This window comes from Dermacentor andersoni, chromosome 2 (genome assembly GCF_023375885.2).
Source record: "Dermacentor andersoni chromosome 2, qqDerAnde1_hic_scaffold, whole genome shotgun sequence".
NCBI classification, from domain to species: domain Eukaryota; kingdom Metazoa; phylum Arthropoda; class Arachnida; order Ixodida; family Ixodidae; genus Dermacentor; species Dermacentor andersoni.
In genome coordinates, this window is record NC_092815.1 from 170732212 (window position 1) to 170749337 (window position 17126).

The window sequence follows — 17126 nt, forward strand, 5'->3', positions numbered from 1 at the left end:
TGGTAGTACTGCTTTTTTTCGCTTTGTATTTGCCACTCGTGTCCACCGCTTCATTTACAAACATCAATATTTATTCATATCTCCAGGGAGATTGATGGACACATTTTGTGTGACGGTCGTTGATGCAGCCAAACAGAGACGATCGCTCGAAATAAATTATGTTAAAAATATGCCGCAGTTTTGCTAGAAAGGCGAAGCACCGCTTGCAAAAGCAAATTAGTGGATAGCTGTACGAAGTAAGGATATTAGTTTTGCGGTCGTATAGACTTGTGAACATTCGCTTACTAACTAAATCAACAGTGATAGAATATGCAAGCGTGACTGAACGAGTACGTAGGAAGAAACAGACACACCAAGACAGCGCTGTCTTAGTGTGTCAGCTTCTTTCTATGTCCTTGTTCAGTCGCGCTTACACATTCTATCGTGGATTCCAAACAACTAGCCCGCCAACGTGTTTTAACTGAATTAACAAGCACAATTAAGAGCACCGGTCCCCCTCCCCCTCCCCCATAGAGCACTCCCTTTCTTCCGCAAGGCTTCGCCTATTGAACGCAGCAATAAAGACGTATAAAAAACAAGCACGGTGTTACGCGTGCACAGGTAAACATGAACACATCTCGCTTGATGGGCGTGGAAACTCGCTGTCAACATGCTGGAGTGAGGAATCGCGGCAGCAGCAAGTGAATTCACCTTCGTACCATCTCTCGCTTCACCGCGAACAAAACGTCGAAAGCACAGCGCCTACGAAGCTACTCGCACTACGCGCACTCGGCAAACATCGCAGATCGCTTTCCAGAAACACGAGCGCCAGCAGCTCGTCCCTACGGCGTCCGCCATTCGCGTGTCCAACGTACCCAACGCCGTGGTAAACGCCGCGGTTGTCTCCACCCTATACGGAACTATATATACGGAACAGCGAGCGAGGAGGCCATCGACGCATCCTAGCAGTCGCCGGAGAAGAACGCCTCTCCTCTCTCGTTTGACACCCTGCCTCGCGCGTGACAGGAGAGGGCGCACTTCTGGCCCGCGTTCCTCGCTCGCGCACACGATTGAACCGCGTTTGCCGGCTAACCATTGCACGCTTCCACTCGCACGTACAACATACCGCGCGCGGCGATGGTTTCATAGTCCTTGGACTTTATACGGAACCTACCGCCGACGACGACGCGAAGGGCAGAAATGTGCCTGGAGTGTCCGTATAATTGCTATCGCTGTAATAAATAAATTATTTCATCTCTGCCGTTATCTCCCATTATGTTGTTCGGCCCGCAATGCACAACGTCTCACATCATTTTCGAAAACAATTTGTAGAATAAATGGGAACAGTAAATTTTTTTCAGTCCAATTGAAGCCGTCGTACGGATTTCATGGTATACACGATCATGGGAAACTCCCTTTGTAGAGATTCATATGCGAAAGAAAAGCTGGCTGATGTGTTTTTGCTATGAGAACAGAGGTTATATATGAATGCAGCCTTCTCGAACGATTCTGGACCTCATGATCTGTATGTTTTTAAGTTTCGGACTCGCAAACTGGGATGGAAGAGGGTAAGGAAAGGCTGGGTCCGTAATCATAGTCACGTCCGACTGGCTGCAGCTTTGCTTGTGCAAGGAGAAATAAAGTTAAGGAAAAAAGAGTGGTTATCTGAGACACTGACCCTGGCTCCTGGAACCATCGGAAGCATAGCCTCTACACAGACGACATCACCCTGTGGGTCACCGGGGGCTACGACGGGTACATCCAAGACACGCTGCAGCATGCCATCAACGAGGTTGTTGCATATGTAGAACCACGCGTCCTGGAGTGCTCCCCACAGAAATCGGAGCTCGTTCTATACAAGCCTTGGTTGGGAGGTCGACACCCAGACCTTCCCCCTCCCCCCCCCCCCCTCTGAAATACAACTCCTTCTTCATTAGAAAATATAAATACGCTAAATAAACGGACAAACACAACAAGATAACGGGACAGGGCGACCTGTCCCGTTCTTTTTTCTTGTGTGCGTTTATTTGGCGTCTTTTTATTTTATAATGAACAGCTACCAACTAGCCCAACAAGAAGTGCTTTTAAACTCCATGTGCATCAGCAGCGCATATCTACAGTGCCTAGCATCCGTATCTTTGGCTTACGCATCCAACCAAACGGCAGAAACACGGAGTTACTCAAGCAATTAAAGAATCATGAACACCAAATCACTCGCCTCATTGCACTCATCGCAAATGGACAACATGGCATGAAAGAAAACAACCTGATTTGTATGGCAACCACCTACGCTCTGAGCAAGATCACATATGTCCGCCTCAGTGCGACTTACAAGCTCAAACTGAATATCGTGATCAAGAGGGCCCATGAACAGGCCCTCCATCTTCCCATTTCCACCACTAACGAGAAACTGAACGCCCTCGGCATTCACAACACCATAGACGAGCTTATTGAAGCTCAGCGTATTACCCAATACGAACGACTCTCCAATTGCACCACGGGCAGGTACTTTTCACGCACCCTAGGCATAACCTATACATCACTCACGTAGGACCTAAAGTACCCGTTCCTTCGAACATTCGCGCTTAGCTAGTTATCCCGCCCATACCTCGCAATATGCAACCTGAACACAATCAGGAGCCGACGCGCAGACAGAGCTGAACAACTACAAAAGCACCACGACCAAGCCGTAGACGCAGCATATATATGGAAACAGCGGAATGCCCCCACCAAATGCCATGGCGGCCGCGGTGTCGCTGGCTCGCAGTATTACTTCGCCGCTACGGCATCAATACTAACCACTCAAACCCGACGAAGGAGAAGAAACGGCCATCGCTTTGGCCAACGACTCTACCTATGCACACTGCGTCATCAGCGATTCCAAAACGGTAATTTGCAACTATGCAAGAGGACTGATAGCACCCCAAGCTCAGAAGATATTCTCCGGCATCCCCCTAAAGGCAACGCCGCGTCCAGATCATCTACGCCTTTGGTCACTAGGGTCTGGCTGGAAACGAAGTCGTTCACGATGCTAGTCGGTTAGTCTAGCGGTTAGTAAATTAGTGTAGAGGTTTGTCTCCCAATTCCGGCCACCCTTGGAGCCCATGAAGGAAACAATAAAGTTTTATCTCTCTCTGGAACCGTTGGATCTTGGGAAACATAGCTGAAGTAATCTTGTATACAAAAGGCCAATAAGATGCTGATGCACTTATTCAAGACAAACAGACCGTAGACCACTCTTGACTGTGTGACTGAATGTTCCTCGGCGAAATAAGAACGAGCCCGAACAAGTTAGAGACCGCCAGCGACGGAAGGCTGAAGCGCAATGTGTGTTACAGGCTTCGCTTGCGTTCATCTCTCGTGTCAGTCCTCTGTCCGCTGTTACGCCGTTATTATATTGCATTGTCATAGAAGACACATTGTTTAGTCACCATTTGTTTAATTCCAAGTGCTGCTAAAAATGTCGGGAATATTTGGAAGGGCAACCTAACTTAATGCTAAGCATCACTTGATGTGATAAATTATGCTATCTCGCTACTCTACACGCAAGTTAGCGAAATGAAGTGCGAGCGTCATGTTAATCAGCTGCGTACACGTAACTTGATCCCGCCCACACACAGGGAGCGCCCGTCGCCTTTGTTTTCCGTCTCTTCCAAAGATATTACTTAAAGGAGTACCGACGTACACATGTAAAAGGAGGATACATAGCCATTACAAAGCCTGGGGAATACTCATTAGGTATTATGAAATACCAAAGCTGGCCTTGAAGTTCCGGGTCTAGGAACAGCGACTTTTTTCTTGCGTCCTGACACGGAGCAAAATTTGTTGACGTCGTGTAATAATAAAGCAAACTATGACGACGTTGCTGACAAGAACAATAAGCGATAATGCTACGCGCGTTTGTTTTAAGTGCAGTCGCATGTGGTAGCTGCCGTGATCGCAGTCATGGAGCGAGCCAGTGTACGATTACGTCATCACGCGTCCAACTCCTCGGCAACGAAACCGAAAATAGTTAGTAGGAACAAGTACTATAGGCAAATTTTTGAGGGCATTCTGACACTTGCGAGTGTTTTTTAAGGGTTCAAAGGGCTTGAACCTTCACTTATTAAAAAAATGCGTGAGCCATTCCACTTTGCGAAGGGGGATGACCAGCGAAGCTGTTTAGCACACGACACAGAGGTGACCCAGAATATTGAGCAAAGGTACGAACATATTTCTTGTCCTAATCTGTGGTCATCGTGGTGGTATATGTTCGCACACAAATTCGCGTATCACCTGCGTTATTGAAAGTATCCGTCACTTAAGACAATGAATGTCTCATACCCCTTAGGCAATGGCTAATACCCCTGTAAAGGCGGCGTCCTCATTACGACGAAGAGAAGTGAAATTCTACGCTGAAATGTTATTGTTGTTGCTGTTGTCCTGAGTGGCTGTGGCACATATCCACAGCGGGGGGTTGACCATGAGTCGGGTGGTTAATTAGGTGTCTAATTAGGTGTACGCTGAAATGGTGAACGACAACGGAGCCAGCTGTGCAAGAAGACGACGATGACAAATGCGCGAGCAGTGGCCCTAGCGCATTTGCACTGGTGGCGCCGAGAATATTCCAACAGTTCTTTTTGAAAAAGTTGTACAAAACATCTTTAAAGCGAAGCTTTTTTTTTGTCTTTTCCTTCGACGTTCCCACTGCTGCTGCTGCTACTGCTGCTGTGACTGCTGCAGTCCGGCACACCGCGTCGCGGGGTGGTTCAGAGCGTTTATATACAGGAAGGGGCTTCGCAGAGAAGAAAAGAGACGTGAAGAACTCGTTTGGATCGCACCGCGTCGAATGTACACAATGCCCTCTGTAGCTCACAGGTCGTCGCCATATTAGCCTCTTCACAGCTGTAATTATCCGTGACCCAACGCAAGCGCTTACCTTTCTACCAACGTGCAAGCCCAGAGGGAAGCTAGATAGAATGGAAGAGAGCAGGGGGGAGAGGAGGCAGAGAATGGGTAGAACCGACGTCAGCCGCGAAACGAGTGAATAACAGCCTTGCAACTCTTCGCTTGCAGTTCCCATAACAAATACAAGAAGGGGGTGGGTGTGGATAGGGAAAAGGTGACGTGGGAAGGCAAGGAAACGCTGGGTAAACTTAAGTTCAAGGTATGGTACGTTGCGTTTCTGCTATTTATGAAAAATAAAACCATGCAAATATGTCTATCGGAGAACTTTGGCAAGGCATGCAGAAGCAGAGCCGCATTAATTAAAGCGCACCGCAGGGTCTAGGCGACACAACGGAAGCGGCTGTACGTCTAATCAACATACCTGTGCCCGCTGCGATAACCTTGCGGCTATGGCATTGCTCGAGGTCGCGGATTTGACTGAGGCAGCCGCATTTCAACGGGAGCGAAATAAAAAAAACGCTCGCGTACTTTGATTTAGGGACCCGTTTAAGAATAGCACGGTGCCTAAATTAATCCGGAGTGCGCCCCTACTGCCTGCCTCATAATCCGATTCTAGTTTTGGCACGTGCAGCCCCATAATCCAATTCAAGTTAATGCTTCTGGCACTGTGGGGCAATGTGGGGCAAGCCATGTGGGGCAATGACAATTATCCACCCTCTCAGACGATGTGAAATATGGCGCACAACAACGCCTCAAGCAAACACCTTTCCCTTTGTGTTTTGTGTTCTACGCAGACAAACAGCAGTGGTGCACGCAAGGTAACGTTCAACATCAACTCACCGCTCCTGTGTTGGACAATGCGTTGAAGAAATAAAACATTCGCCGTCAACATCACCTCTAATTATCGTCAGTCAAAGCAAACAGCACGGAAAGCTTTGCTTTCATCGATTCCCAAAGTGCGTGGGAGCTTCATAATTTTTTTGACATCTGTTTTTACCCTTGTGCCTGGGACCTCTTTGGGTCGCACGTGTAAAAAACATAGCTCAAGGGTGCGTTAAAGGTACCCGAGCCCGCTGGGTTTATGTGCCATTGAGCTTAGACCCTCTCTGCACTATCACCAGGATCGGCCCATGTCATGATTTCTTTTTGTCAACATGTCGGACTCATTTTTTCCCAGCTCCAAGCCATAAACAGCTTCGCTGCAAAAAGAGAAAACGACAAGCGTTGCGTCATTTAATTTTGTAACCGTGCTTACTTACGCGATATTTTGCTAAAACCTACTCCTTCGTGTAATCTCTTTGGCCTTGAAAGTAAATAAATGAAATGAACTGAAAGTCGAAAATGTCGCTTCGATTCTTATCTAATACGAATACATCTGTGATGGTTTACAAAGGTATCGTTTTTCAAGCTTGTCGCTTCATACAATCCTATCAGGGACAACTGTTTGAAAAGAAATATAATGACGCGCGCGCCATTTCTCAAATCGGCCATCGCTGTGCCATTGGCCCCTTTGCTACCGTATATTTGATCCGTGGTCGTGAGGGGCGGTACTCGTTACTCGAGCGGCGACGTCAACGCGGCGGCGGAAATTCGAACGGCGCTTGCTGTTTTCTGTCCTTTGGCCACTTTTCTTTTTTCTTACACTACAACAAGGCGTTTCCCAGGGTTTCTGCAAACTGAGGGATGAACAAAACAGCAAGTAACATTAAAGAGGGCAACGTATTCGGGCCAAAATGCTTCCGTATTGTGCTCCTTTCCCGCGAAACTTCTCTGAGCTGGCTTCACGGATTGCCGCGTGAGAGAGGTTTTTCGGGCGTGGAAAGACTTGACGCTGGCTCCACAAGCTGGTGTATATATAAGGGCTTTACAGCCTTCTTGTGTCAGGATATCGTCTCGACGTCGACGGCTCTGCAAGCCCCGTACTCGGATACCACGCACCGCACCTCCACAGTTACAACGGAAACATGAAGGCCCTCGTAAGAACGATGCTTACAATTTGTACTTGACGCGCACGCCATATAATATCTATGGTGGCCTAACAATGTATATCCAAGACTTAAGCTATTGTTTCATTATGGGGACTTCTCATAGCAAGTGACTGACGAAGTCAAAGTCCCTTGTCAGAATGTTGGTTCCAGCTTGGACGTTCCTCTTTCTGCCGATTTTGATCACTTCTAGTTTTTCTACTTCCGTGAACCTTCGTCTGGTTTGGACTTCAAATTCCATTAATTACACTTGAGAAGACAAGCGTTGCTGTCCTACTGGCCCCGCTCTTTGTTAGCTTTGTCACTTCGAATCTAGTTATTTATACTTCATACTGCTATATATGTGCGTATATTCAAATAGTTCAGACAAGAACAGCACTTGTGTTTACAAATGCCACACAGGCGTAATAATATGTCCGTCGATGATATGAGGAAGTTTTTATAATGAGTTACATCTGAAAAATTCGTACTGTGACGTTCAGGATGTTAACAAAGTACCCCCTTTTTTTCAGTTGTCACTGCTGATTCTATCCATCGCCATCGCTGTTGTAGCGGCTGGCTACGGCTATGGGCATGGCTATGGTGGCTATGGTGGCTATGGAGGCTATGGAGGTTACGGCGGCTACGGTGGATACGGCGGCTACGGCGGCTACGGTCACGGTGGCTATGGTGGATACGGCGGCTACGGTCACGGTGGCTATGGTGGATACGGCGGCTACGGTCACGGTGGCTATGGTGGATACGGCGGCTACGGCGGTTATGGAGGCTACGGAGGCTATGGTGGCTATGGAGGATACGGTCACGGAGGCTACGGGCATGGATACAAAGTCATCAGCTACGGACACGGACATGGTTACCATGGATAGATATTTCAGTGACGTGTATTTATTTATTGATTGTAAATAAAGGTAACGAGCAATGGCTGCAGTTCTGCTAACCTTCTTTTTTTGCTGTGGCGAAATGAAACCACAGCCGCACCGTTCCGAGACGCCACATTGTCAAGTAGTTGAATCACGAAAAAATACTGCGGAAATAACGAAGTATTAAAGAATATCGTTAAATCCTTGAAAAAATGTTGCCACTGAGAACACCGATCCGCCGTTACTTAAAAGCCCTAATTGACACGTCCACATTTCAGGATACATTGAACTCAGCCCCATGGACATTATAAATGTTACCACGAGTACATCTTATGCATTACCTTTCTGAATGCGTTTGAAGTTGCGAATTCTTTTAATATCTTTATCGTCAAAACACATTAAAAATCACACGAAATTTATATTCTCATTGCATAGGTATCTCTACACACCCGCCCGCAATTTAGTAGCAGCAATTTAGGCAGCAGCAGCTTTCGTAAGAACACGTCTGTCGGTAGTGTCCCCATTTTCTTTCTAAAAAAAAGGTGTTTGAATATTAAGTCATCACCTTCCTTTGCCTTCGTCCGCGCGTGACAGGTAACACAAAATTCGGGATCGATCGAGTACAGTTCCTGAAACAGTGCTGAAGACGGAAAGGGCATCGAGTGCATAAAATGCATTTGGTTGAAACTTTTCAGTCCATATTATTGTGAGCATAATTTTGGTTGCTACTAGCACCGACAGTGGTGCGCTGTCATCGCTTCATCATCATCATCAGCCTAGTTACGCCCACTGCACGGCAAAGGCCTCTCCCATACTTCTCCAACTACCCCGGTCATGTACTAATTGTGGCCATGTTGTCCCTGCAAACGTCTTAATGTCATCTGCCCACCTAACTTTCTGCCGCCCCCTGCTACGCTTCCCTTCCCTTGGAATCCAGTCCGTAGCTCTTAGTGACCATCGGTTATCTTCCCTCCTCATTACATGTCCGGCCCATGCCCATTTCTTTTTCTTGATTTCAACTAAGATGTCGTTTACCCGCGTTTGTTGCCTCACCCAATCTGCTCTTTTCTTATCCCTTAGCGTTACACCCATCATTCTTCTTTCCATAGCTCGTTGCGTCGTCCTCAATTTCAGCAGAACCCTTTTCGTAAGCCTCCAGGTTTCTGCCCCATATGTGAGTACTGGTAACACACAGCTGTTGTACACTTTCCTTTTGAGGGATAGTGGCAACCTACTGTTCATGATTTGAGAATGCCTGCCAAACGCACCCCAACCCATTCTTATTCTTCTGGTTATTTCAGTCTCATGATCCGGATCCGTGGTCACTACCTGCCCTAAGTAGATGTATTCCCTTACCACTTCCAGTGTTTCGCTACCTATCGTAAACTGCTCTTCTCTTCCGAGACTGTTAAACAGTACTTTAGTTTTCTGCAGATTAATTTTCAGACCCACCCTTCTGCTTTGCCTCTCCAGGTCAGTGAGCATGCATTGCAATTGGTCTCCTGAGTTACTAAGCAAGGCAATATCATCAGCGAATCGCAAGTTGCTAAGGTATTCTCCATCAACTTTTATCCCCAATTCTTCCCACTCCAGGCCTCTGAATACCTCCTGTAAACACGCTGTGAATAGCATTGGAGATATCGTATCTCCCTGTTTGACGCCTTTCTTTATAGGGATTTTGTTGCTTTCTTTGTGGAGGACTACGGTGGCTGTGGAGCCGCTATAGATATCTTCCAGTAATGCCTCCATGACTGCTGAGGTTTCGACTGAATCAAACGCTTTCTCGTAATCAATGAAAGCTATATATAAGGGTTGGTTATATTCTGCACATTTCTCTATCACTTGATTGATAGTGTGAATATGGTCTATTGTTGAGTAGCCTTTACGGAATCCTGCCTGGTCCTTTGGTTGACATAAGTCTAAGGTGTTCCTGATTCTATTTGCGATTACCTTAGTAAATACTTTGTAGGCAACGGACAGTAAGCTGATCGGTCTATAATTTTTCAAGTCTTCGGCGTCCCCTTTCTTATGGATTAGGATTATGTTAGCGTTCTTCCAAGATTCCGGTACGCTCGAGGTTATGAGGCATTGCGTATACAGGGTGGCCAGTTTCTCTAGAACAATCTGACCACCATCCTTCAACAAATCTGCTGTTACCTGATCCTCCCCAGCTGCCTTCCCCCTTTGCATAGCTCCTAAGGCTTTCTTTACTTCTTCTGGCGTTACCTGTGGGATTTCGAATTCCTCTAGGCTATTCTCTCTTCCACTATCGTCGTGGGTGCCACTGGTACTGTATAAATCTCTATAGAACCCCTCAGCCACTTGAACTATCTCATCCATATTAGTAGCGATATTGCCGGCTTTGTCTCTTAACGCACACATCTGATTCTTGCCTATTCCTAGTTTCTTCTTCACTGTTTTTAGGCTTCCTCCGTTCCTGAGAGCCTGTTCAATTCTATCCATATTATAGTTCCTGATGTCCGCTGTCTTACGCTTGTTGATTAACTTAGAAAGTTCTGCCAGTTCTATTCTAGCTGTAGGATTAGAGGCTTTCATACATTGGCGTTTCTTGATCAGATCTTTCATCTCCTGCGATAGCTTACTGGTTTCCTGTCTAACGGCGTTACCACCGACTTCTATTGCGCACTCCTTAATGATGCCCATGAGGTTGTCGTTCATTGCTTCAACACTAAGGTCCTCTTCCTGAGTTAAAGCCGAATACCTGTTCTGTAGTTTGATCCGGAATTCCTCTAGTTTCCCTCTTACCGCTAACTCATTGATTGGCTTCTTGTGTACCAGTTTCTTTCGTTCCCTCCTCAAGTCTAGGCTAATTCGAGTTCTTACCATCCTGTGGTCACTGCAGCGTACCTTGCCGAGCACGTCTACATCTTGAATGATGCCAGGGTACGCGCAGAGTATGAAGTCGATTTCATTTCTAGTCTCACCATTCGGGCTCCTCCACGTCCACTTTCGGCTAACCCGCTTGCGGAAAAAGGTATTCATTATCCGCATATTATTCTCTTCTGCAAACTCTACTAATAATTCTCCTCTGCTATTCCTAGAGCCTATGCCATATTCCCCCACTGATTTGTCTCCAGCCTGCTTCTTGCCTACCCTGGCATTGAAGTCGCCCATCAGTATAGTGTATTTTGTTTTGACTTTACTCATCGCCGATTCTACGTCTTCATAAAAGCTTTCGACTTCCTGGTCATCATGACTAGATGTAGGAGCGTAGACCTGTACAACCTTCATTTTGTACCTCTTATTAAGTTTCACAACAAGACATGCCACCCTCTCGTTAATGCTATAGAATTTCTGTATGTTACCAGCTATTTCCTTATTAATCAGGAATCCGACTCCTAGTTCTCGTCTCTCCGCTAAGCCCCGGTAACACAGTACATGCCCGCTTTTTAGCACTGTATATGCTTCTTTTGTCCTCCTAACCTCACTGAGCCCTATTATATCCCATTTACTACCCTCTAATTCCTCCAATAACACTGCTAGACTCGCCTCACTAGATAGCGTTCTAACGTTAAACGTTGCCAGGTTCAGATTCCTATATGAATACATCGCTTAAAGAGGTTCAAATCACGAAACCCGAAGCCATGGCTGTGTGTTTGTTCCAACATGCTAACCCATATTCCCGGTATTCTGCTAGTGGTTTCCCGCCACGCGGTTCTGCATACTGTTTTGTTACCGGGTTCTTCGACGATCACAAACTTCGGGGGCCTGTGGCCAATCCTCTTGTGGAAATAGGGCGTTCTGAAATACCACACTACCACGAAGTGAGCGAGGAGTCTAACAGAGAGCAAGCAAATGAAATGACGACGTTTACATTAGACGACACTATACGTTTATCTGAGCATTCGAACGTAGTGAAACGAAAGACTGTGAAGTCCAGTGAAAAAATAATGCACTGGAAAATTCCTGCATCCACTCAATTCGTACAAGTTTTCAGTACCAAAGTGACTGTTTAGGAGCGCTTGTGTTTAAAACACACGTGCTGGTATTAGCAGCAGAACCTCTGCTCTTCGCACATAAAGCATTACCCGCCGATGGGGCTCCTTATTTACCCGCCAGCGAGGCTCCCGAAAGTCAGAATGAAAAGCAAGGACGCCATGGAGCCATGCATGTATGGAACGCCGCAGATTTAAGGATGCTAGAAAGCGTTGAAATATGCAAGTAGATTTCTTTTTCTGCCGTAGAAAAGTCCTGCATCAGAAAGCACTTAAATCAAGGCGTAGCAGGAAATCAGGGACCGTATTAACCGTGATGTTGGACATAGTATTAGCTTAGGCTGCTGGCCAATAGCAAACAGCTCTTAAAACAAAAAACAAAAATCTTTGCGGATTCATCACTACAGGTTGAGACAAGAATCACCGCAAAATTGTTGCTCCTTCTGCAAAGGTGTCCCGTGTTGGCTGCCACTTTCATGGGAGTGCAAATGTGGAGGACAACTACGACTCCAGTTTACACTATCAGTTATAATACCAGGACAATGACGTCTTACTTATGTTACTACACATGTGGATATTCACTGTGGTGATTATGACCCTATCCACCGTTGAATCATATCGTTATCTCGGTATCACTATTAACAGCAAGTTGACCTGATCCGACCATATAATGAAATTGGCCACGGACACCACTAAATCACTTGGTTACGTCAGACGTATCCTTGCGCTGTGCCCCTCATCCACAAGAAAACTAGCTTATGAAACTTTCATTCGAAATAAACTTGAACACGGGAACACGCCTCATCCATTTGGAGCCCGCACAAAGCTTACTGAATTATTATATTAGAATCAATACAAAATCGTGCCGCTAGATTCATTACTTCCTGGTACAGCCGTGAAGAAAGTTTCAGTGCGATTAAATCATCCCTAGGACTCGAACTATTCTGTCGAAAAATTGCAAAACAGTGCCTTTTCCACAGACTACACTATAACTTCCCTGAACTACATGGAAACCTTCTAATCGCACCAACCCGTACATCTCGTCGCTTTTTTAACTCTTGCAGCATCCAGCGCTTGCATGGTTCAATATTTTCCTTTAATAAATCGTTTTTGCCTGGCGCCATCGCAGACTCGAACAATTTACCGGATAGAGTTCTCAATGAACGTAACCCCATTATCTTCAAACAGCTGCTTACTGATCACCTCAAACCCTAACCTTATAATGGCTTCACTGCGTCTTCGTTCTTTTTCGATTGCCGTTTCACATTGTGACTATTCTGCTAATTTGCTTTTGCATTGTATTCAGTGTGCCTCTTGGCATTTTTCTTTTCTTTCTTTTCTTTTCTGTTCTCATACGAATCCACCGGCTGAGTTTTGTAGGAAATTGTAACCATATCTTTGTTTCTATTCTTTTGTTCTGTAAATCCCCCCCCCCCCCCCTTATGTGATACCCTGACAAGGATCCTTAAGGGAAAATAAATAATGATGATGATGATGGTTGTAAGCGAATGTGTGCGAAATGTTCCATAATTAGCAGCAACAATTGCAAAGCAACACGAGAAATCGCTGAAGCTGACGGGTTGACGTGCGCTTGACCCATGCGTCTGCATGACCTCAATTGACGTCATGACCTCATGACCGCCTGTAAGAGCAGTTTGCCATTGGCAGAGTGCATGCGCAAACAGCATGTCCAACATGACAATCAGCTTGCACATTTTCCTACGAACAGCTCGCAATGCACTTGTCACGTAGATAACTACATGCAGTATCTTCTGCTAGAATATTCGCAACATGAGGCAGAAAAACAACGCCTAATACATGATTTATTGCCACTGTACCAAAGCCTTTCAGCCTCAGTAGGATCCTAGGTCAACGCCCAACATATTCATTGTACACAGGATCGTTAATGGCCCTCCAGAGATTTCTGGAAGCAATGGATGTCATCGGTAAATATTCAATGAAGTTCTTTTAATCTATTCCTAGCATACGTAGAACTACGTATTTTATGTGGCTTGATTTGTTCCTCTTTGGGCCTGACTTCATGTACCTTCCTGAAAACTTATTCTGTATTTTCTTCTGACCGTTGACTTTTGCGCATTTGTGGGATTAGTTTAGTGGTTTCACTGCTTTGTTCTTGAGACTCACTTTTTGCGATCTGTTTCAAGTGTAATTACGCGTTTTGAGTTTATGACTTAGTGTACTTAACTCATTTATGTGGCCCGACTTTACGGTTAAGTGTGTTTGGCCTATATATATGAATTGATTTCACAAGTAGGCTTCGGTGAGTTTCTATTAAATGTTTTGCTATATCTGTTACCATCATTATGTGTATTCCTATATTAAAACGAGTAGTCGGCGCCAATTAAAGGTGCCAACATCACCTAAACATCATATATGTCAAAAAATAACTGTTCTCGTGTAAGAACTTCTTGGTGAATACAGGCCCTGACATCTTCAGGGGGTAACCTTAATTATGCACTTTTCCATTGTCTCTGCATGTCAATATTCCGTTTTCTGCTTAAATGGCATCGCAGCTTAAGAGCACTGCGTGCAAACCGGCCGTGCAGACAGACGTTCGCTGTATTGCACTTGTTATTTCGTATGTCTTTAGCATTTTACTTTCTTTTTCTCGGTTAGCGTTCGTGCCATAGACTGATATGACATGCATATCGTGCTTTGTCCTGTGCTTTTGTCGGTTTTCTCCGTTTTTCTGTTAAATAATTTGCCCGCGCTAGCATCTATGGCCCTCGTGCTGTCTAATAAATGTTAGCTGAGAACAACATTTGGTCTGTTGTTCTAATCTTTTTTATCCTTGCTTGTGCTGTTTCTTTTCGATCTACTTCAGCAAAACAGATTGACGTTTAGCACGAAGCCTCCGGCACTCGCTAAAGGTGGCGCAGATATATATATATATATATACATATATATATATATATATATATATATATATATATATATATATATATATATATATATATATATATATATATATATATATGACCAACTCTACGTTATATTGAAAAAATTTAAGAAGGGGGGGGGGGAGGAAAGCAAGGAGACTACCGGTTATCCATAGTGACACCCTAACCCGGCTCTAATTGTCATTTCCAGTTCTGCGCATGTTCATTCCATGGCCTAGTCGCGATTCGTACTGCCAAGTAAATTGGTTGCATAAGTATATCAGACGAAACTGGCATCAGGACTTTGCGAGAGAATGTAACGTGTAGTTAGTAGCTGGCTGAACGACGGTGAAAGAAAGCCTGCAGCTCCTTGAACCAGCAAAACCGTTTCACGCAACAGTGGGCAAGTATTAAGAGGTCTGTATTACATTTAACCACATTCCGAATGGCCATCCTACATTGGAGACTGCATTAAAAAATGTAACGTGATTGCCTTCTAGACACAGACGGGAGTGTGATTATGATTTCTTAGAGCGCTGCTTTAACGGAGGTATCATGCCCGTTAGCGATATGCAGAGGATGACGATATCGTCCGGAGGGCATATTACAGAAAATAGGCCATGCGCAGGCTGCCAAAGAAAAGCATTTGTGTCGCATTGCTCTTTCCGAAGGGCCGCGAGAACAACACAGACCATAGTAGAAACATCTACTGCGGAAAGTATGGATTGACTGGCTTTGAGAAGTACTGCGGTGAAAGTTAGATTGCACAACGCGTGATCGCGTGCAGCCTAAATGTTTTCACTATCGAAAGAGACAAGCAAATTCAAATGAAGATCTTGTGAAAATTATGCAACGATAACCCACAACCAACCTTTCGTCATATGCAAACTCACCACGAAGTTCTTTCCTTCGAAATCCATCCAGTTAGCCGTGGAAGTAAGTGCAAATGGCAGTCGCGGTATAGTGCTGCGTTCCTGCACTTAGTACTTACCAGTGATCTCTGCCGTTTCATTTATAAACATCAAAATGTACTCCTATCTCGAGGGCCACATTGTTACAAAGAGATCGAGGAGATCTATGGACATGTTTTGTGTGACTGTCGTCGATACACCCAAACAGAGAGGATAGCTCGGGACTGCCCAAGGTCGCGTTGGCGACAGGCCATCGCCGGAACAAGCCATTTCGGAATACCTAGCCGAGAAGCTGTCGCACCAGAGGGCTACGAAAACATTGTTACGATTATTGAGGACAACAAGCCTGCACAAGTGTTCGACTTTAGCATTGACTAGTGTTAACTTTTATTCTGTGTGGTGAAAGGCAGATAGTGTGTGTCTGTGCTACCACTCCTGCATCTTCCGCCCCCGTTGCCCGGTGCAGTGTAGCTAACCTGATTTTTGTACCGGCTAGCCTTCCTGCCTCCTTGCCTTTCTCCTTTCTTTTGTTTTTCTCTCTCTGCCTTTTACCCCGTGAAAGCACGACTTTCTTGCATATTGAACATCGCGTCCATCAAACTTTATACATAGTGTTTCAGTAGCGGGAACCATCATATTGTCGCGATATATGCTGTCACGGAGGCCAATTTGTAGACTACTAAAGAAAACCGACATCAGGCTCCGAAGCGGAAATCTTGTAATTAGAAAATCCTTTCATCTCTCGCGTTATCTTACATTATGTTGTTCGGTCTGTAATGCACAACACTTCGCATGGTTCGCGAAACAATTTGTAAAATAAATGAAAGCAGTAAAATTGTTTCAGTCTAATTAGAACCACCGTACGGATTTCATGGAATTCACCATCAGCGGGAACACCTTTTGTAAAGATTCGTGTACGAAAGAAAAACTGGCTGATGTGTTTTTGCTTACAGGGACGAATGCCCGTCGTGCGGGGCCACAGCAACCCTGTACCACATTGCGTGGAAGTGCATGCTACACAACATAGAACACCACGGCACGAACGCCAAGATGGAGCTATGGGAAGCACTGCTGTCCAGCTCAGCCCTCAACGACCAGCTCAAGCTCATCCAGAGAGCTGAGGAGATGGCAAGAGCCAGCGGAGCTCTGGACTAGGGGCCCCGACCATTGGCAATTATTCTGGTTATTCTTTCAATAAAGATTATCTATCGTATCATATTGCTACAAGAACTGAGGTCATGTATGATTGCAGCCTTCTCGAACGATTCTGGACCTCGTGAGTGGTATGTTTCAAGTTTCACACGCGCACACTGAGTTGGAGAAGGGTAAGGAGAGGCAAGGCTTGTATCATCGTCACGCCTGGTTGAGTGCAGTTGTGCTTGCGGTAGTAAAAAGAAATGTAAGAAAAAAAAAAGGGGGGGGGGTATATAGGAGAATAACTCGGCCTCCTGGAACCATCGGATCTTGGGAACCCTGGCCGAATTACTCTTGCATGCAAAATGTCAATAAAGTGCTCATTCACTTCTTCAAGACAACAACAGTGCACGCTCGTCTGTGGCTATGAGGCTAAATGTTCCCCTGCGACATCATAACGAGCCAGAATAGGTTAGAGACCGCTAGTGACAGAAGGCAGTGTGACAGGCTTGTC

The 17126-nt window shown here is 45.4% G+C and overlaps 1 protein-coding gene across 1 annotated transcript in view; it reads left to right on the forward strand.

Annotated features, from left to right (window-relative positions):
• Positions 1-16698, forward strand: part of LOC129387245 (uncharacterized) — a 60900-nt gene extending 44202 nt beyond the window's left edge. The window contains exon 10 of the mRNA XM_055076045.2: positions 16432-16698. Within this exon, the coding sequence (XP_054932020.2) occupies positions 16432-16505 (74 nt within the window). The 3' untranslated portion in view covers positions 16506-16698. The remainder of the gene's footprint in view (positions 1-16431) is intronic.
• The last annotated feature ends 428 nt before the right edge of the window (positions 16699-17126 follow it).